This window comes from Pelodiscus sinensis, chromosome 2 (genome assembly GCF_049634645.1).
Source record: "Pelodiscus sinensis isolate JC-2024 chromosome 2, ASM4963464v1, whole genome shotgun sequence".
Classification (NCBI taxonomy): Eukaryota; Metazoa; Chordata; order Testudines; family Trionychidae; genus Pelodiscus; species Pelodiscus sinensis.
The window spans coordinates 32,052,046-32,074,069 of record NC_134712.1 but is presented as its reverse complement, the minus strand read 5'-3'; the positions used below and the strand labels follow the sequence as shown (position 1 = coordinate 32,074,069).

At 42.2% G+C, this 22,024-nt stretch overlaps 1 protein-coding gene across 5 annotated transcripts in view; it reads left to right on the top strand.

Annotated features, from left to right (window-relative positions):
* The window catches only part of ZFPM2 (zinc finger protein, FOG family member 2), a 569,933-nt gene that overhangs the window by 135,324 nt on the left and 412,585 nt on the right, over nt 1-22,024 (top strand). For all 5 annotated transcript variants that reach the window (XM_075920227.1, XM_075920231.1, XM_075920230.1 and 2 more), the window contains one exon: nt 16,926-17,027. In XM_075920227.1, coding sequence (XP_075776342.1) covers nt 16,926-17,027 — 102 coding nt within the window. The remainder of the gene's footprint in view (nt 1-16,925; nt 17,028-22,024) is intronic.

Genomic DNA, 22,024 nt, shown 5'->3' with positions numbered 1-22,024 from the left:
AGGGCGGGGGGCTGGACTCGATGACCTCTTGAGGTCCCTTCCAGTCCTATGATTCTATATATCGCAGTAAGTGAAAATTGTAAAGATTTCTGCAGATACTTCAAGATGAATGCTATTTGATTGTTGATGCTCCTTTCTGCAGGTGATACGTATAGTAGTAGTTTTAAACAAAGCTTTTACCCTATCCACTACTATTACTACAGGAAAAAATAAAATGTCTGAGGATAATGGGACACACAGAATCTATAATCTCTTTCCACCTAACACAGTGTATCAGAAAAATTCCACTTTGAAGAAAAATGGAACCTATCATGGTAAAAAATGAAATAGGAGCATAAGAAGTCATTTTTGCACCTCAAAGTTTAGTACTGATGGACAAAAACACAAAAGGGAAAAACTCACCTGGGAAACAAATGTTATTAATCTTAGAGTTTCTTTTGAACCCTACTCCCAATGAAAGGGTTTGTGGTATCGTTTGAACCTCTCTAATTCAGCACATTTTGGTCCGGTAACATCCATGATCCAGCATGATTTTAGTTAGCTAGATGTCCACTTATCATGGCTTTGGCCAATTTTGCCATGGTCCTATAAAGTTCGTTTACCACCACCAGTTCTGTCCCTGTGTTCTTTGTGCTGTTATTCAGCTCTAATTTACTCCTAAATGTCTTCTAAGAGCCCAGTAAGCAGTGGAAGGAAGTGTTGGTAATGCTGCTAGACAATATTGACCTCCCGTGGTTAAGCTCTGGACTAGAGAGGTTCAATCTGTATTATTGAATGAGGTCCGGTGTTGCTAATTGTCAGAGTTTTGTCATGAGCCTCATGATACTTGGTATTTTTCTAAAAGCCTAAGATGCTGAAATCTAGAGATTAAGCAATAATTTAAAAAAAATCTTTCATTTTCTACCTTTCCTGGGTGTGGAGAAAATCTTTCAAATCTGAACCCTACAGGCTTAGAATGTGTGCGCACACACACACACATACACAAACAGAATCTCAACGCATTTATTGATAGCCTGACTTGTGATTTTTGAATGCTTGGACTTGGCAGTACTGAAGGGGTGCAAACTACACATGGGAGGTCTGCATGAAAAGTAGAAAATGGATAGATCCAGGAACCCATCTTCCATGATAACATCATGACTTTTAATGCAGCCATCCATATTACCTATGGTTATTTCTGTCTGTTTACCACTCACCACCATAGGTACTTCCAGAGTGAAGTAATATTCTGTTGTAAGGGGAGTGTGCTATAGACGGTGGCTAATCCTTTTACTTCTGTTTCTGGTTCTAGATTCCCCTAAAGAGAAGGTCAAAAGGATCAGAGCAGGGTTCTGGTGAGGACCCAGATAGGCAAAGAGCATGTAGCAGAGCTGGTGTTTACTCCTGTTTTTGCTGTTTTATGAACACAGTATTTACTTTTTAATCCTTTCCCCCCTATGTACAAGGAAGGAAGAATTAGACCTATTGAAATTAAATATTCATTTGAAAGGTCCAGCATCTCATGAGGCACTTGTCTAGTCCCTCCCCCCTTGCATGACATCAGTGGCAGGCAGTCCTCTTGCGCCTTTTTGTGCCTTGGTTTCCTGTGCTGATGACATAGCAGTGCAAGTCTGGAGCCCGGTATACAGGAAAGCTCATATGTGTTGTGGTGAGTCTCATGGCACGGTGTTTTGAGAGCATACACATTTTGCTCCACCAAGAAGAGGAGGATGAAGCCAGAATGGCATGGAGCCGCTGCTCCAGTAAGGCCTAGTGCTCATGCCAGTGTACCTGCCAGTCAAGCCTATGGACATAGTGCAGTGCTGGTTCTGGCACCATGAGACAAGCTCAGACTGGTGGGATGGCATTGTGATGCAGATGTGGGACTATTACCAGTGCCTGCAGAACTTCCGCATGTGGACGGCTATGTCCCTGGAACTGTGTGAATGGCTTTCCCTGGCTCTGAGGTGCCAGGATACCAGAATGAAACCTGCTCTCACCGTGGAGAAGCATGTGGCAATTGCCCTATATAAGCTTGCAGCGCCAGACAGCTATCACTCAGTTGGGAATCAGTTTGGAGTGGGGAAATCTACAGTGGGGGTTGTTGTCATAGAAATAGCCGAGGCCATTAATAACATTCTGCTATAGAGAATCATGACTCTAGGAAACGTGGATGGCTTTGTTGTGATGGGATTCTCTAATTGCAGGGGTGCCATTGACAGCATGCACATCTCCATCTTGGCCCCCAAGCACCTTGCCATGAAGCATATCAGCCATAAGGGGTACTTCTTCATGGTTCTGCAGGCGCTTGTGGCCGAGTTACTGACATCAACGTGGGATAGTTGGGAAAGGTGCATGATGTATGCATCTTTTGGAACTCCTGCCTGTTGCAAAAGATGTACACTGGAATGTTTTTTCCCAATCAGACAATCAGAGTCAGAGAGGTGGACATGCCAGTAGTGGTCCTAGGTAACCCAGCCTACTCCTGGCTCCTGTAGATCATAAAGCCCTACACTAGGAACCTGAACCCCAAAGAGTTTAATAACAGGCAGAACAGGTGAAGAATGGTGGAATATAGCATTCCCTTTGTCATGGCAGTGTGTTGTGTGCTCCATAACATAAGAACATAAGAATGGTCTTACTGGGGCAGACCAAAGGTCCATCTAGCCAGTATCCTGTCTTCCAACAGTGGCCAATGCCAGATTCCCAGAGGGAGTGAACAGAACAGATAATCATCAAGTGATTCCTCTCTTGTCATCCATTTCCAGCTCCTGACAAATTGAGGTTTATTAGCCTACCCATTCTGGCTAATAAGTATTGATGGGCCTAACCTTCATGAATTTATCTAGTTCTTTTTTGAACTCTGTTAAAATTCTGGTTTTCACAATACCTGTGTGAGAACAAGGGGGAAACTTATGTGACAGAGTGTGGGGCTGAGGCAGAGTACGTAGCCAGAGAGTTTGGGCAGCCAGATACCAAAGTGATAAGGAGAGCACAGCAAAGATGCCTTGAAGGACAGTTTTATGCAAGATCTCTGCATGACCTGCAGTTCATCCAATAAAGAGACCATTTGTCAATGAACATGAGTGTTTATTAGGGGAAAACAATAGGAAAGTGGAATAACTGAGAACCAGAAGTGAGGAGGGGGGTCTCAGGAATGGAAGGGCTCTCAGGAACGGGAATGGGACTGCCTTCGGTCTCCCTAAGGCCTGGAGGCTTTGCCTCCCCTTGAGTTCCCTGCCCCAGGCAGCCTTTGGGTATCCTGGGGGTGGAAGCCATAGGGTGGCGGAGGAGGGATTGGGTGTGTCCTTGGTATAAGCAGGGTTTTGAGGGTTGGCTTTTTAAGGCAGGATGCCACTTGCTCCATAGCAGTTAGGGAGGTGAACATGGTCTCATGTTGTCTTGCAAACTACTCCTTGGTGGCTCTCCTCTCCTGCCACTCCGTAATCCGGTCCTGCTGCTCTGCCCGGATCTCTGCCACAAGGGTGTGCAGGCAGACCATTTGCTTGCAGAACATCTCCTTCCACATGCATTTGCATCTGTGGTTGTGCACCAGGTGGGCAGATGCTGGAGGAGGTGGACGATGCACTGAGCTGGCTGCTGTTACAGTTGCAAAGAAAAGTTATGAGGGCAGACTTTACAGCAAATACATTTTGTTAAGCCTACCCGTAATCTGTTAGCCTACACTGAAGGTCTCTAAAGAAAAAGGAGATGTATTCCATGCAAAGCCAAATGTTTTCTTTAAAGCGGGCACTTTACAGCATGTGTACAGATATCTCAGGGGAGCATCGGGACACACTTGCTCTGGAAACAGGTAGGCATGATAAGGGGTCAGTCAGAGGAGGAGCCTGCAGTTGATGGGGGGAAGACACAGGGCAGATTGCTGCTGTGTTTGGCACATGCTGGGTATGGCACACGTGGTTTCCTGGGTCCGTGCTACTTCCCCAGGAACCTGCGGGGGGGGGGGGGGAGCAGCAGGGCCATGCGGGGGTTAGGCTTGCCACTGTGTCTGTCACACTCCATCACGTGGTCTCCTAGAGGTACTGGTCCCTTTTCTGACTGTGAGAGTGTTGGTGGGAGTGGGGGTATTGTCCTTTCTTGCCTGTGGGAGTGGGGGTGTACTGCAGTGTACTGCTTTCTCACAGTGGGCTTGCAATGCTGACTGCACTGCACAGGCCCTTCTACTTTTCTCAGGGCTTTTTGAACTCATCAGGAGAGCAGTAGAGACACAAGTTGTGGCCAGGGCGGTCGGACCAATAAGCTGCGGGAGGCCTCCTGGAGGCCAATAGCATTGAGTTTCTGGCAATACTGCAGCTACACAAGCATAAATTTGACCATGCAAGGTCAGGAATAAAGTTACTCTGGTGAAAAGCAGGATTCGACTTCCGCAGCCCTTAAGGTCTATGAGACAGGCTTGGTAGTATGAATACATCGCTTAAAATATTGAGCTTATGAGGCTAAAGACTATCTAAACTCCTTGTATAGACCAAGCCTAGGGGAGAGGGGGGAATGTGTTAGGCCTGGGAGAGAGGCAGACAGGATGAGGCTAGGGATGGAAAGAAACCGAGGGACAGACTAGGGATTATTGAAATAGAAGTGGTCCGACTTAGAAAAGGGAGGGATGGGGCAAAAATGGGACAAGATGGAGCTGACAGGAGTAGAATAAGAGGCTTAAGAAGATGGTGCCATAGATGTGTACTTGCATACACTACTTGAGGGAAAAATTGAGTATAATCATCTCATTTAAGAGATAAAGTTGCTGAGGTAATGTCTTTCATTGGACCAACTTATGCAAGCAGCAGTATGATGATGGGGCCTTTCAAGGGAAGAGATACCTAGACTGCATAGGGAAGAGTGCATAAGGCTAGGGAGTTTCCAGGTGAGTAAATGTACAGGATGGGAGAGACAATAGCAGGGTATGTCTACACTAGCTATTTAGTTCGAGCTAGGCAGAGTAATGAGGGCAAGTGGAGTTGCAAATGAAGCCCGGGATTTAAATATCCTCGGCTTCATTTGCATGTTCCCGGGCGCCGCCATTTTAAAATACCCCTTAGTCCGAACTCCGTGCCCGCGGCTACACGCGGCATGGACTAGGTAGTTCGAATTAAAGATCCTAATTCGAACTACCGTTACTCCTCATTCCACGGGATATTTAAATCCCGGGCTTCATTTGCAACTCCGCTTGCCCTCATTACCCTACCTAGCTCGAACTAATGAGCTAGTGTAGACATACCCGCAGAGAATAGATGATGGCCTATGTGTTTCACTGGAGATTTGGAAAATCATCAGAACAGCAAATGTGAGAATATATTTGGAGTTGTTACAGATAAACACAGAGAGGTGATGGGCATCTGAGAAAATTAGGGGAAGGCATAGGAGAGACTGTTGGTATTGACACATAGTGTTGGTGGGTATTCAGAGTCTCTATGGTACACAATCTCTGATCCTGCCTGGCTGCTGCACTCTGTCAGGTTTTCTAGTTTTGGCTGTGTTACAGAAGTTCCTCCAATAAACTGTCTCATCCTAGTGCCCTACTGCTAGAATTCACATTAACAGATGTGGTACACAGCAAATCTGTAGACATAGCTGACTGAGAGGGCATTCCCGGCACCCTTAATAGATTGGTGGTCTTATGGACCCAAAGCAGGTAGGACATTGTAGTGTTCATTATATATGGTGTATGGTTTATGGTCCCAAAGGCCAGGCTACTTTGAAATGGTGATATAGCTCCTACCATAGGTAATTAATTAATGATGTGGTGGTACATGGTTATAGCAGGAAACAGTTAACATTCTAAGTTCTATTGTTTCTTCTATAGCAGACTGCTATAACATGAATTTATTACATATTTGCAAAGTGCATGATAAAATGGGGTCCTGATCGACGTCCCTTGTGGGACATCGGCTTTGACTGTAGATGAAATATAGCTCCTCCTGAAGCTCAAAAATTCCATTCCTGAGACAGCAAGAGGGGAATACTTGGTACTATATGAGTGAGCAACCTTTACAATGGTCTCATACTTTGGCTGTGACAGTGAAGAATGAGCCTGAAACCTGAACTGAGCTTTCTGCTCATGTACAGCATTTTGCCAGTAGGCTGCCAGACCAGCTTAGGTCTGGAATTTTTTACTTTAAACCATGTGATCATATTGTGCAGTCAGGCTTGAGATTCAAGGAAACAGCTGCCGAGTGATTCTCCATATAGCAGTCAATAAATACAATGCTAAGTTATTTTCCTTCTTACTGTATGTGAAAAACTATCACCCCCACCATCTATAATGCAGTTTGAACATTTAACACCCTGAAAAGGATTTTTGTGAGTTCCTTCTATCCTCTGGTGTGTGTGGTTTTATTTCGTGTGTAAATATTCTCTGCTTCTAATGTCTAACAACCATGCTTACTATTTGCTTTGTTTGTTGGTTCAGAAAGTATGTTTAGCCTTTTTTAACACAAACCTTTTTAATCAGTAAGTAGTGACTTTTATGACATATTTTTACCTTCTCTGATTCTACAGCAACTGGAATCAGGATCACCATAAGGCAGCTATACCATAATCACATGAGCTCCATAAGGAGATCTTTACAGGAAACTTCGTTCCTTGTTCTTAACGGGATTAAGAAGCTCAGCTCTTTAAATTTCTGCATATAGCACTGACATTTCCTGGGTACATTTTGAAACAGGGAGTTCAAAGAGAAGGAATAAAAAAGAAAAGCCAATATGACTTTGTTTTTTACCTTGCTGGAGGAGCTGTTTGTGCAAATCGCCTATAAGCTTATTGACCAGAATCTTTGACTCCTTGTTTTCTCTGGATTTGGCTGGAGTGTAGACATTGATAGAGCACTGATAGAGGTGATTGAACAGCCCCCAGCTTTGCTTGGCATGAGAGCTCACACCCCCCCAGGCCCGACATTATCTTTTTCTGGCAATACTTCTGTTTTCCTGGAGCTCATACTCCTTTAATTTTGTTAGTTATTTTTAATTTGTTACATTTTTATGTAGGCTTTCCAAGTAAATGAAGGATATATTAATTCTTTTTGGTAAGCAGAGATAGGAGAGGGCATGTATATGTGATGATAGATTTTCATCTCGTAGGACAAAAAAGATCATGCATTCCATGAAAAAATAACACTTTTCAATAACATTCCTGTAAAAGTTACAGTATCAGATTGATTTATTGCGGAATCAGGATAAAGCTTTCCATTCAGCAGAATGTAGGTTAATTTCAATGTATCTGTATTCTATGGAATTGAAGCAATCTACTTTTTTTTGTTTTTCCTGGATCCCAAGTATCCTCCATTTTATCAGATGCAGTATATAGATACGGAGAAGTAGGGAATGGCAGCTGTAGAAAGACACAAATTAGTTAGAATGATCTCTTTCTGTGATGAAGTGAGGCCTTTTTGTTGCTAAAATATGCCTCCTCCTTAACTCCTTTACTGTCAAGGCTTTCTATCCTTCTCAGAAGTACAACAACCTTTTTCATGATAGAAAAGGAAAGAGAGGGCAGGAAAAAGAGAAGCAGACTGTGAGGGACTAGAAAAAATGTGGAGGGACTCCAAAAAGATCTCTCCAAACTGAGTGATTGGGCAACAAAATGGCAAATAAAATTTAATGTGGATAAGGGTAAAGTAATGCACATCGGGGAAAATAACCCCAACTATACGTACAGTAGGATGGGGGCTAATTTGGCTTTGACAAATCAGGAAAGAGATCTTGGAGTTATTGTGGATAGTTCTCTGAAAACTTCCACACCGTGTGCAGCGGCGGTCAAAAAGGCAAATAGGCTGCTAGGAATTATTGAGAAAGGGATAGAAAATAAGACACAGAATATCTTACTGCTCCTGTATAAAACTATGGTAGGCCCACATCTTGAATACTGTGTACAGATGTGGTCTCCTCACCTCAAAAAAGATATTTTGGCCTTGGAAAGGGTTCAGAAAAGGGCAACTAAAATGATTAGGGGTTTGGAATGGGTCCCATATGAAGAGAGGTTAAAGCGACTGGGACTTTTCAGTTTAGAAAAGAGGAGGCCGAGGGGGGATATGATAGAGGTATATAAAATCATGAGTAGTGTGGAGAGAGTGAATAAAGAAAAGTTATTTATTAGTTCCCATAATAGAAGAACTAGAGGACACCAAATGAAATTAATGGGTAGCAGGATTAAAACTAATAAAAGAAAGTTCTTCTTCACACAGCACATAGTCAACCTGTGGAACTCCTTGCTAGAGGAGGATGTGAAGGCTAGGACTATAACAGAGTTTAAAGAGAAGCTAGATGATTTCATGGAGGTTAGGTCCATAAAAGGCTATTAGTCAGGGGATAGAAATGATGTCCCTGGCCTCTGTCAGAAGCTGGAGAAGGATGGCAGGAGACAAATCAATTGATCATTGTCTTGGGTCCACCCTCTCTGGGGCACCTGGTGCTGGCCACTGTCGGCAGATAGGATACTGGGTTAGATGTATCTTTGGTCTGACCCAGTACAGCCGTTCTTATGTTCTTATATTCTAAGTGTTTGAAGTTATTTTTTTTTATTAAACTGAAGTCTCAGAGTAGCAACTGGGGCTATGTCTAGACTATGGAGTTTTTCCAGGCTACCAGAGGTATTCCACAAAAACTCTGCCATGTCCAGGGAACGCATCTGCTCTTCCGACATTTTTTGCTGAAAAGCAGACATGCTCTTTCAGAAGCCCTCTCTTCCTTGTGACACGAGGAAGAAGGGCTCTTCTGAAAGAGGAGGTATTTCTGAAATTGGCCCAGAGTAGATGGGCCAAATTTCGGAAAAGACTCTTCTGAGAAAACTATCGGAAAAAAGGTATGCAAATTGTGGAATGCAATTTGCGTATCTTTTTCTGATAAAAAGCGTCAGTATAGACGTAGCGTGGGAGACTGCCTTCCCACAACTGTATTCTCCTTTTGCCGTGATCCCAGATGTCATCTCTAGCGGTCAAATCTTGGTCCTGCTGAAATGCATGCCAAAATACTTTAGTGGAATTAGGATTTGGCCCTTTGTAGCTAAGCAAATCCTGCTCATAATCAGGAAGTATGGGCAGTCTCATTAAACAGAAAACAGAATTTCACAATTAACTAGCAAGCTGGATTTAAAACAAACAAACAAACAAACAAACAAACAAACAAACAAACAAACAAATGGAGTTAAATCAAAAACTGGCTTTAAAATGTGTAGAGTTGTATGGTCAGAGTAACATTTTAAACTGCTTTAAAGTTCATAAAGCAGTTTCAAAAAGTAAATCCTGACTTTTCAGTTTGTACATTTGGGCTTTTTAAGAACTTTATCAATTGTTTGTAAAGGGATTATTTAGTCACTAAGGGTATGTCTAGACTACATGCCTCTGGTGACAGAGGCATGTAGATTAGGCTACCCGGCATAGGAAAATGAAGCGGCGATTTAAATAATCGCCTTCATTTAAATTTAAATGGCTGCCGTGCTGTGCCAATCAGCTGTTTCTTGGCTCAGTGCACTAGTCTGGATGCTCCATGGTTGACATCAAAGGCATTTGTCGACCTCCCCGGTATGCCTCATGGGATGAAGTTTACCGGGGAGGTCGACAAATTCCTTTGATATCGACCGCGGAGCGTCCAGACTAGCGCACTGAGCCGACAAACAGCTGATCGACACAGCACGGCAGCCATTTAAATTTAAATGATGCAGTGATTATTTAAATTGCTGTTTCATTTTCCTATGCCCAGTAAACAAATCTACATGGCTCCGTCAACGGAGCCATGTAGTGTAGACATACCCTAAGAGTGCATCTAAACAGCACCCTTGGTTCGAAATAATCTACACAATTTGCGCTATGCAAATTGCATAGCTTATTTGAAGTGTATTTCAAAATAGCTTATTTCGTAATTTGCCACTGTGTACACAGTGCCAAATTTCAAAATAACTTGCTATTCAGAAATGCCCCATAACCTTCGTGGAATGAGGGCTTCTGGGACATCAGAATAAACCGCCTGTTATTTTGAAATCTATTTTGAAATAATGGGCTGCTTCAATAAACACGAAATAGCTATTTTGGGATATTTCTGGTATCCCAAAATAGCTCCACAGTGTAGACAATACCCTAAAAGTCCTGTGCTTCCTAGAAACTGAAAATTTAAGTGGAATGATGATCATAAACTAATAATTTCAAATAAATTAGACGTAAGCACCCATAAAATATGAAATACCCACATGACATACTTTTGTCATTTGCTTGCATATGGTATTACAGCTAAATATGTTTCTGATTTTTGAGGGGAGACAGCGTCTATCTCTTCCACCTTTTTCATCTGACTTTGTGTTCTCTTCTTAGTTTTGGATGCAGGTAGATGGTTTTGAGATTTCCTGAGGTTTCATTGTCAGCCCAAATTCAAAGAACTCAATTGTGCACAAACTTAGCACCCATAATCAGCAGCTGTGGATGGAAGCAATAATATAACTCCCAAGGAATAAAGAATAAAGGAATCCCTTATCTATGACCTGATGGGCTCAATATTATCTCTGGAAGGATTATGATGAATGACCCAGAAAAAAGAACCATTTACTTGTGACAGCTAATTCGGTCACTTGTTTTTGGCACAGAAGATGTCCTGACTGTTTTTGAAACAGCTAATCAGGATGTTGCAGGAGTAACACTCTGTGGCTATGTCTACGCTGTGGGTGTTTTGCGGAAGAGGAAATGCAAATGAAGTGCTCATTTGCATATCATGTGCTCTCATTTGCATATCTTCTTCTGATCCTTTTTGCAGAAAAGGTTTTTGAGATAAAAAACCCTGTGTAGACGGGACCATTCGTTGGAAAAAAAACCCTTTTGCACAAGAGCCTGTAAACCTAATTTTTTGAGGAATAAGGGATCTTGCAAAAAGAGGGTGCCCCCACAAAACAGTTCAAAGTCCTGAAATTTAGAAGACAGTCTTTTGGAACCTGACAAATATTTGAAACTCTAGTTAAAAGTAGGTGGCTGTTAGGAATGAACTAAATTATCATAAGCACTCTTTTTTTATAACCAGTTACAATCACATTCTCACTCTCTTTCCAAGATCCTGAACCTAAAGAAACCAATTAATATAAGAAGTGACCCGGAGTCACAAGTGGATGTAGTTAAACAATTAATTTTTTTGTTTTATATTGAATTTGCCAGTGTTATTTTTTGGACTTAGTATAAAATAATTCTTTACCTCACTAATCACTAAAGCTGTTGATTAGAAGAAATCTACGAGCTAGATTATGCACCTTTTTATAGCTTATTCTCATCTTTAGTCAGTGTTATCATGAATGGAGTAGGGTGGGGAGCATTTCCTGAATTCCTGCAGCATTGCCAATTCTTGTATTTGTAATTTGATCTCTCATATTTGGTGCTTTCCTGAAAGTCCCCACTCTTGAAGTTATATGAGTATGTGAGAATTTTAGCTTTCTTTTTTTTTTGAAAGTGTGTTTCTAGCCCTAATGGTTGAAGAGTAGAACCTGAAAAAATAAACTCTAAGTGTTCAAAACAGCAACAACAACGACAAAACCCAACCCCAAAACCCCAGAAGGCAAATAAAAAGTAAAATAAATTATTTAAAAAAAAATCTCATGTTTTTTCAGACAATCCTTGATTTTTGTGAGCTTGTCTAAGGGTATGTCTACACTACCACCCTAGTTCGAACTATGGTAGGCAACCGGAGTTGCAAATGAAGCCCGGGATTTGTATTTCCCGGGCTTCATTTGCATAAAGCCGGGCGCCGCTATATTTAAATGTCCACTAGTGCGGACTCCGTGCCGCGCGGCTACATGCGGCACGGACTAGGTAGTTTCGAATTAAAGCCCCTAAATTGAACTACCTGTTAAACCTCCTTGCAGGAGGAATAACAGGTAGTTCGAGTTAGGGCTTTAATTCGAAATACCGGGTCCCTGCCGCGTGTAAACGTGGGCAGTTAGTCCGGACTTGTAAATTTCAAAATTGGCGACCGGCCGGGAAGATGCAAATCAAGCGCCGGATATTTAAATCCCGGGCTTGATTTGCAACTTCGAATGCCTACATTAGCCTCCCTAGTTCGAACTAGGTGAAAGTACTGGGGATTGTTCACAATATTTGCCATATTGTAGTTAAAGAAACTGATTGTGAGATTGTCCAAGGAACCAGGAGTATGAAGTTATCCTAAATGACTCACAACAATAGCTGTTTTCGTTTGTAACTTTCAAAACTATGAGTAGTCCTGTGGCATCTTAGGGTTTGTCTAGACTATAGGGTTTTTTAGGAAAAAGTGGCCTTTTTTCGAAAAAACTTCCCTTGCGTCTAGACTACCGCCATGTTCTCTCAAAAGTAAATCGAAAGAATGCGGCAGTTTTTTTTGATTACGGAAAACCTCATTTTACAAAGAATAATGCCTTTTTTCGAATGTGCTCCTTGGAAAAAAGGCATTATTGAATGTGAATTGTGCTTTTTCAAAAGAGATCATCCAGACTGCTTGGATATTCTTTTTCGAAAAAGTGGTTCAGTTTTTCCAAAGTACTGGCTGTAGTCTAGACGCTCTCTTTTGAAAGAGGCTTTTTCAAAAGATTCTTTCGAAAAAGCCTCTTTTGAAAGAGGCTTGTAATCTAGACGTACCCTTAGGCTGGGTCTAGACTACATGGCTCCATCGACGGAGCCATGTAGATGAGGGTCGTAGGCAAAGGGAAATGAAGCGGCGATTTAAATAATCGCCTCTTCATTTAAATTTACATGGCTGCCGCGCTGAGTCGACAAACAGCTGATTAGCTGTTTGTCGACTCAGCGCGCTAGTCTGGACACTCCCCTGCCGACATCAAAGCCCTTTGTCGGCAGCTCCGTTATTCCTTGTGGGATGAGGTTTACCGGGGCTGCCGACAAAGGGCTTTGATGTCGGCAGGGGAGCGTCCAGACTAGCGCGCTGAGCCGACAAACAGCTGATCAGCTGTTGTCGGCTCAGCGCAGCAGCCATGTAAATTTAAATGAAGCATCAATTATTTAAATCGCCGCTTCATTTCCCTTTTTTGAATACACAAATCTACATGCCTCCATCGACGGAGGCATGTAGTTTAGACGTACCCCCAGAGACTAACAGAAATCTATAGACAGTATCGTGAGCTTTCATGGGCAAAACCTACTTCTTCAGCTAAGATGATTTTGAGTGGAGAAAAAAAGGGGGACCCTCAGAATAAGAAGGGAGAGGGAGGGAAAAAAAGTACCTGTTAATTGTAGTCCCAGTGTGTAGCCCCAGTGGCTAATTGAGTGGCCTGGAAGTATCCCATACGTAGCTTTTGATGTCAGTAGGGAGTTGAATGTAAGGAAAGCTGATTTTATATGTTAACCAGTTCAAGTCTTTGTTCAGGCTAGGGGTGTTCAATTGCGGAGAATCAGCTAATCAAAAGTGAGTGGAATTTCCATCAACGACTTGATTAGTTGATGGTGCTTACTATCCCTGCTGCAGCTTTGCAGTTTAAATGTAGTAGGAGCCAGGGGGCAGCTAACCCTGCTGTGGCTGTGCCTTTTAAATGTAGCTCACACAGGGTCCCACACTGTGTCTCTGCCTTTTAAATGTAGTAAGACTCAGGCGGCTCTTACTACATTTAAAAGGCAGAGCCTCAGCGCCACCACGCCTCTGCCTCTCCTGTCATCCCCACTGCGGAGACAGTGCTGGGGGGAACTGGCTTTTAAGCCGGCTTCCCCCAGGACTGGCTCCTGCTCTCCATGCCCCTTTGCTGTCTCTGATATAGAGGCAGCAAGGTGGGGGAATGCGAGTAGTAGACTCAACTACTCTTTTACATTCCTAAGTCAGGTCAAGGTAGACAGTGTCAAACTTGCATATGAAGGTCAATTTGCATGTGCACTCTTTCTCTATAGTTGGCTTGTGAAATTATTTTGTGGAAGAGTGGCTAATTTAAGTCCATTAATGAGTGTCCATACAGGCTAAAATGCTTTCTGTGTTATCATTTATAATATCCGTTCTTTGTCCATTAATCCTATGTCATAGAGACTGTCTAGTTTGGTCAATATACATGTCAGAGAGGCATTGTTGGCACTTGATTGCATATAGCACATTAGAGAATGTGCAGTTGTCTGCCTCTGATGTGGTGGCTTCTGTGGTTAGGTCCTGTAGTGGTATCACTTGTATAGATATGTGGTGAAAGTTGGCAAAAGGGTTTATTATAGGTAGGATCCTGGGGGAGTGTGTCTGAGGTTTGATGTGTGGCTGCTGGAAAGATTTTGTTTCATGTTAGGGGGTTTTCTGTAGGCGAGGATCAGCCTGAGTCTGAAGGCCTGTGAGAGTGTGGGATCGTTTTCCGGTGTAGGTTGTAGATTGTCAATGATGTGCTGGAGGTGTTTGAGATGGGGGCTGTAGATGATTATTAGTGGTGTTCTGTTATATTCTTTGTTGGGTCTGTGTTGAAGAAGCAAATTCCTGGGCACTCATCAGGCTCTGTCAGTCTGTTTCTTCACTTCCCCAGGTGGGTATTTAAGATCTTGTAGATGTTCGTCATTGGGATTGGAGCAAAGTTGTATCTTAGGGCCTGGCTGTTAAAAAAGCTATGGATCATGTGATGTGTCCTGGATGGAAGGTAGAAGTATATAGGTAAGAATAATGCTCAGTAGGTTACCGGTATAAGGTAGTAGTAACGTGGCCATTATTTAATTGTACTGCAGTGGCAAGGAATTGGATCTCTTGTGTGGACTGCTCCAGGTTAAGGTTGATGGTGGGTGGAAGTTGTTTAAATCCCTGTGAAATTCTTCAAGTGTCTCCTTCCCCTGGGTTCTATGTGATGAAGATATTGTTAATGTAGCATAAGTAGAAGAAAGGTACTAGGAGACAAGAGCTGAGGAAATGTTGTTGAGGTCATCCATAAAAATGTTCAGATATTGTGGGATCATGTGGGTTCCCATAGCAGCACTGCTGACTTGAAGGTATATAGTATCCCCTAATTAGTAATAGTTGTGGGTGAAGACAAAGTCACATAGCTCAGCCACCAGGGGTGCTGCGGTGTCATTCAGTACCGGTTAAATACTGACATCTGATCAGCAATATCCAAACTGAATGTTAAGAAGAGTGTAGAAAGCAATAACATAACTGGTTCCTGTAAAGCAAAATGCTGTGATAGAATTCAACATATTGAACTGTGTAGAAGAGCGTGGCTCATTCATGTAGATGTAGCTAGTCAAATAATCTGTTCTATATTGAGGGCCAGAATCTGTTCACACTTTAGTTTTACATTACTGTTGATACTCCTGTCTTATATCAGTATAAGTCATAGCAAAGTTTGGCCCTGATAGTTGTACATTCTTAATTATCCCAGTGCCTTACTCCCATGGCAGCTTCACTGGGAAACAGACTTGTCTTATATTTTTCCTTCTTGCAAGGCTTGTAAGAAAATGTCATAGCATAACTTCATAGCCATTGTAGTCTTATTTACCTGGTCACCAAACCAAATGATGCCTGTTATGGTGAGCTTTGAAAACACAATTCTCAATTGATTTTGATAGCTTTATTCTGAAGCTCAGCATTTTCATACAACAAATGGATTATAAATTATATTGATGTAATATACATGTTTTTTATCTGATGAAAACTTATATGACTACCAGCAGCAGAGTGGTTTTGCTTTTAATTTTTGTTATTTTAAAGTGCTTACAGAAAGTTATATTTTAAAATTATTTTATAAGGGGCTCCACTTTAGATGACATGTACTTAAGGATAATCATATACTGTCAAAATTTAGCAATAAGTTCACTTTAAATCTGCACATTATTTCAGCTTAGGTGTGCTTCCCTTGAAAGTATCTGAGGTCACTCTGTAGGGATCCCAGAAAAGAGATACAATTTTCCCTGAGTAAGCTGCTTCCTTTGGATTTGAAGGGCCAGATCATCAACAGAGATGTACTGAGGTAGTCCTGTTGGCTATGTAGATGTACAAAAGCTGAAAACGTGGTCTGTAGTTTCTAGTTCAACAAAACATTTAAGTGTGTGTATAATTTTAAGCAAGTGACTAATCCTCATTGGCATCAGTGAGACTAATACAAAGTCACGTATAGCTTCTGTACTTTTTAAAATTGGAGCCTAAATCTGTATCAGAGATGTTTTTTTAAAAACAATGCTGAATGTTGTTAGGATTCATGGCGATTTTTTCTAAATTGAATTATTATAATTGGTAAGTGATGTTTCATTCTAAATAGCTCTATAAGGATGTTAACAGTTTAGGTTTACATTTATGCTACAAGACAGAATGAGAATGAACTAAATTCCAAACTTTTAATGTCCTCTCTGTAGTATGAGCTGCATTTTGATGTTTATGACTAGTACAGTCCTTTACCTAAAGCTATCTTGTCTGATGATAAAACCACGAGTGTATGAAGCTCACACATTTTTCATCTCTTTTATGACCTTATCTTTCATGAGCGGCTTCTGTGACGGTACCCTAACTATAGGAAGCACCTGGAAAACATATATGATATCTATTCTCTGATAAGCAGTCAACAAGAAAGTAGATCTGTCATTTCTGAACTGCTCATTGTTAAAATACTTTGGTGATTTAACTGATTGCAAAATGCATTATAGGGTGACTAACAGCTACTCTAATACTCCTAGCTGAGAAGGTTCAATAGTTATATTGTCGAAGAATTTCTGTAAGAGGTTAATATTGATAGGAACGACATGGATAAAAAGAGAAGGATTGAGAATAATTGTCTGCCCTGTGTGGCTGCTTTCAAATACTGCAACGATTTGTAATAGTTTGTTTATTAAAATTGAAAAACTGTATTTTATATAAAAATACTCATTTTTCAGAAACAATGTTTATACTTTTGAAATTATTTATGTGAAAGCTGTCACTGTTTGGCTGTTTCCCTGCATTGTTAGAGACTTTAAATCATTCCAAATAGTATATGCCTTTTTATGAATATTCTAACTGAGTGTTATGGAAATTTTCTAAATGTTATGTATTTCTTCTCTTCAGGTGATGAAGAGGGCAGCCAGGAAACAACAGAATCAGACGGTGATGCACAGTCAGAGAAACCAGGACAACTCATTGTGGAAACCGATGACTGGGATGGGCCAGGTAGGAGAAAACAAATGAAAATCTAGAATAAATAATTTGAAATTGACACACTGAGAATGTTTTCCTTATGTTTCTGTAATTAGGGCCAATGTTGCATTGTTTTGTAAATTGAAAAACTTCCTGCATTCATGTGGTACCTTGAGATGTCTACAGGTAAGAGCTGAGGCAAAATGCTTCACCAGACAACCATTCTGAACATGTCCATCTTACATGAGAATTATACAGAGTAAAGTTCCTATGTTATTGCTACTAGATATAAAAATGTTATTCCTTAGCATTTTGATAACTAAATGCCGGATTGGAGTTAGCAAGAGGCTCCCATTTTCATTGTTGGCTATGGCTGATAGTGTCTCCCAATTCCAGGGGTGGGCAAGATACATCTCATGGGCCGGATCCAGCCCTCCAAGCCACAGGATCCAGCCCGTGGACCACCCTGCTGGAACCGTCAGGCACATAGCAGACTCTGTTTTTAGCAGAGGGCTGTTCCATGTGACTATCTGCTCTGGAAGGAGAGGGAGGCTATATGTGATCTCCCCACCCCGAGGCCAATCCTCAGCTCCTATTGGCTGGAAACAGCCAGCCAATAGGAACTGACCCTAGTCATTCTCTCACCTCCTATTAGCTGGAAACAACCAATAGGAGTTGAGAGATTGGTCTGGGGGATGGAGGTAGTACAAGCCCCTCTGCCCTCCCTGAACTAAGAACCATTTGGAGGGAACAACCAGCAATTTTAAGTGATATGGGGCTGCAGCAGGTAGGGAGCCCAACCTGCCCTGGGGATGCTTCTGGGCTGCTGGCCAGGAGGTGCTTAGATAAGTGCCTCCCAGCTAAAGCCTGCCTCTGGTACACCTGTCCCTTCCACACCCTAACTCCCTCCCCCAGATCACCATCCAAACCCTCTGCAACCCCTGCCCCAGGTCACAGCTCCCTCCCAGACCTTAACCCCTCCTACATCCCTACCCTAGGCCAGAATCCTCTCTTGCACCCATACTTCCTCCCTGACCCTACACCCCAGTCCCCTGACTCAGGTAACAGCCCTCTCCTTCACCAAAACTCCCTCTCAGAGCTTACACTGTCTTCTGCACCACTGTCCTCTCCTCAGTGCACCCTTATGAACCCAACCTCAATCATAGACCCATACCCTCTCAACAGGAAAGTATGGCTCTCGACCTCTTTCCAGAATCTTGGAGTAGACCCCCACCAAAAAGTTTTGCCCACCCTCGCCCTATTCTATGGAGTTTTCTGTGGTCAGACGTCTGTAACTACTCCCAAACACTGAACTTAGCAATGATGTTTTCAAGGTCTTTTCTTATCAGTTTTCATTTGATATAAATAATTTAACACACTTTGGTCAGCGTTAAGAGAGAAACCTTTTGACTGCAATCAATAAACTGTAAGAGCTTCATGCGTTAATAGAAATACACCGGAACATTTTCTGTTATGAACAGTAAAACTACTTCAAATACAATATAATTGGAGAAATATTAGGCAGTATTATAGTTCTTTGGGCATGTGAGAGAGAGTTCCAAACAGCCATTATATGTAAATAGATAAAACTTGGTTTGTGTTTTATATTTCTTCAGTGCCAAGGCGAACAGACATATTTGAAGCCAAACATATCCTTAGAGTACCTGTGTTTCTAAACAGAGAACAATTCTCTGAAAAGTATGAGCATCAGAGAAGGGAGCTCTGAAAGTATTCTAGTAATAATTGTAATGCAGTAATATGTCTCATGAGAAAAATATTCTATATTTCAATCACATTTTCATCCTTGCTTGAATTTGCAAATTACTGTATGCTCTGCATGAAGAGGAGAACTCCTGTGGTAATTTTCTGAAACCAGCAGCTGGAAAATACAAAATGAAGACACAATATCAGCTATGATGTCATTTATAGTGGTGGTGTTGATGTACACAAATATGTTTATATTCTCTATAAAGCAATGCAATATTATTTAAAACATCATTTGTCATTAAAGTATATTACAGTAATTGTAACTTTTTGAAAAGCTTTGTGGAAAGGGAATGGCTTCTTCCAGTTTTTGAGATTGTCATTGTTGCAGAAAACTTATCCCCTTAACATAGGAGTAAAATAACCTTAAGTCTTTTAAGAACTATAAGTTTTGTGATTTCTTTGTTGCTATTTTATTTTTAGATCAAAGTGAATGTATTTGAGATTATAATTTTCATTATTGGTTGTTATTGTCCTATATGAACTAAATGTGTAGAATCATTGAGGGGATATATTTGATGACAGCAAAAAATAAAAGTTTAAGTTTTTGTCCTAGATGTTAAAAGAGAAAGATACATTTTTTTGAATTAAATGTATCATGACATTCTGTGTGAGGATATGAAGCTAAAAACCGAGAATGAGTATGAGGAAACTCCTTTTGGTCCTTGCAGAAGTGACCACCACTCAAATTTAATCAGAGCTTTAATTTATTTAAATATTATATCTTTTGTAGGGAAATAACATGCTTATAGCACAAAAGAGAATAAATATGTCTCATGACATGCTCCTGCATCATTCTGTCTTCTAGTTCTTAAATGAAATTCTGTATTCATTCTTTTGCTAGTATATACATACAAAGCAATAGAAGTTTCTTTTCTAACATATAATACAGGAAAAATGAATATTTCTTTGGATACATTTTTCTGTAAATCTCACTCATGAAATTCACTGGCTTCAGAGTACTGGGGAATGTAGCTATTGGTGACCGGAAGATTATATACCACCAGTACAGAATAGGAAGAAGCAGTGTAAATTTCCCTACATTTCTACAATATACTTTTTTCCTTTCAGAGGCTGTGTCTACATTGGCACTCTTTTCCGGAAAAGGGATGCTAATGAGACCAGTCGGAATTGCAAATGCCGCGGGGGATTTAAATATCCCCCGTGGCATTTGCATGAACATGGCTGCCGCTTTTTTCCGGCTCGGGGCTTTGCCGGAGAAAAGCGCCAGTCTAGACGGGATCTTTCGGAAAATAAAGCCTTTTCCGGAAGATCCCTTATTCCTCTTAAAATCAGGAGTAAGGGATCTTCCGGAAAAGGCTTTATTTTCCGAAAGATCCCATCTAGACTGGCGCTTTTCTCCGGCAAAGCCCCGAGCCGGAAAAAAGCGGCAGCCATGTTCATGCAAATGCCGCGGGGGATATTTAAATCCCCCGCGGCATTTGCAATTCCAACTGGTCTCATTAGCATCCCTTTTCCGGAAAAGGGTGCCATTGTAGATACAGCCTTAGAGAATTTACCTCGTGGATTGAGAGGGTTGCATTATGTCCATTACCTGTTCATTCCTTGATCTCTTCACAGAGATGCAGGTTATTAATAGTACCAATTGTGATAGTGCTTTATGTGATATCAACTCCTAGTCATTGGAGTCTGGTTTGTGATCATCAAGGGCTATGGAAAAAACATTATTTTGACTTAGGCTGAATTAAAAAACAAACAAACCAGTTGGTTTGTTTCTTTGTTTATGTTTATAAAACTCATGGTTATTTGATGATGTCACTGTGATTTGGGGTATTTGTGCTGTGAGATATTTATTAGTAATTAACTTATACTTATGGATAGGGCAAAACTAAAAACCACACTCTAACAGCTAGTCTCTTGTCCTTTTCTTTAAAAAAATAACTTTTTAACCTCTTTTCCTCTAAATCAGGGGTAGGCAAAAGGGCCCCCGTGGGCTGGATCTGACCCACCAAACAGATGGATCCGGCCTGAGGAGGCCCTGCTGCTTCTCTGCCCCCAGGCCAATTAGGGCGTGGGGACATGGGGAGCATGCAAAGTTTTCTCTGCCCTGCTAGGAGCATGTGGCACTTGGAAGTGCCAGGCACTCCTGACAGGGCTGGAGGAGGCTTCCACGCACTCCTCTGCCCCCAGGCCAATCGGGGGGAGGGGAGGGAGGGAACCATATGAAGTTTCCTTTACCCTGACCCCACCCTGTGAGAAGCACACAGCACTTAGATGTGCTCTGCACTTCTGCCAGGGCAGGAGAAGACTTCACGCACTCTCCCTCCCCCAAGCCGTCATTGGCCTGGGGGAGGGGAGAGCGAAGCCTCCTTTCACCCTGCCAGGAGTGCATGGCACTTCTAAGCGCCGTGCAGGGCGGGGACAGAGAGAAGGGAACTTTGCACAGTCCCCCGCCCTAAGACCTGATTGGCCTGGGGGCAGGGGAATGTGGGAAGTCTTTTCCCAGCCAGGGGCATGGGCACCTATGGGGATGGGTGGAGCCGGTTGGCAAAGGTGCTCTGCCACCTCTAGACCAAACATGGTCAGGGGTGGGGAACCCAGATGTATTCCATCCCGCCACTTCCACTTGATGCCCCACCCCTTCCAGTTCGGCCCAGGGCCACTTCAGAAATTTTTGAAGTGGCCCCCAGCAAAAAATTATTACTCACCCCTGCTCTAAATGATCTTGTGAGCTGAAAAAATAGCCCAATAGCAGCTTTCTGTAGCTGTAGTACATTACCTCCACTGATTGAAAAACAACTCTATGGGAGACATGTTGGGTAAATATGTGCATAAACTGTCCTCAGTATTAACATTTTTCCTCTTTTATTTAGGGTTGTTAAATATCAGTTAATTGAATAGCCAAGTAACCTCATGAATTCTTATTGGTTAATCGACTATTCTGTAGTCCCCGGAGGCAAGGCTGGCAGCGAGTCTGCTCTGACCTCACACCTGAGGAGCCCCCTGCCATTCAACACTGCTGCCTGTATATCAGAGATAGCAATGCGGGGTACCAGGCGGGAGCTGGTCCCTTGCAGCTCCCCGCATGGACCAGCTGCCTGTTGCCCTATGCTGCTGCCCTGATAATGAGGCATCTGAATGTGGTGGCAACACCCCCTATGGGGATGGGGAGGGGCTGAGCATCCAGACCCAGCATGAGTCAGAACCGAGCTGGGCTGCCTTCCCTCCTGGCTCCTAATACACTTCAAATGCAGAGCCGCAGTGTGGGTAGGTCCTGACCCAACGCAAGCCAGCACTGAGCTGGG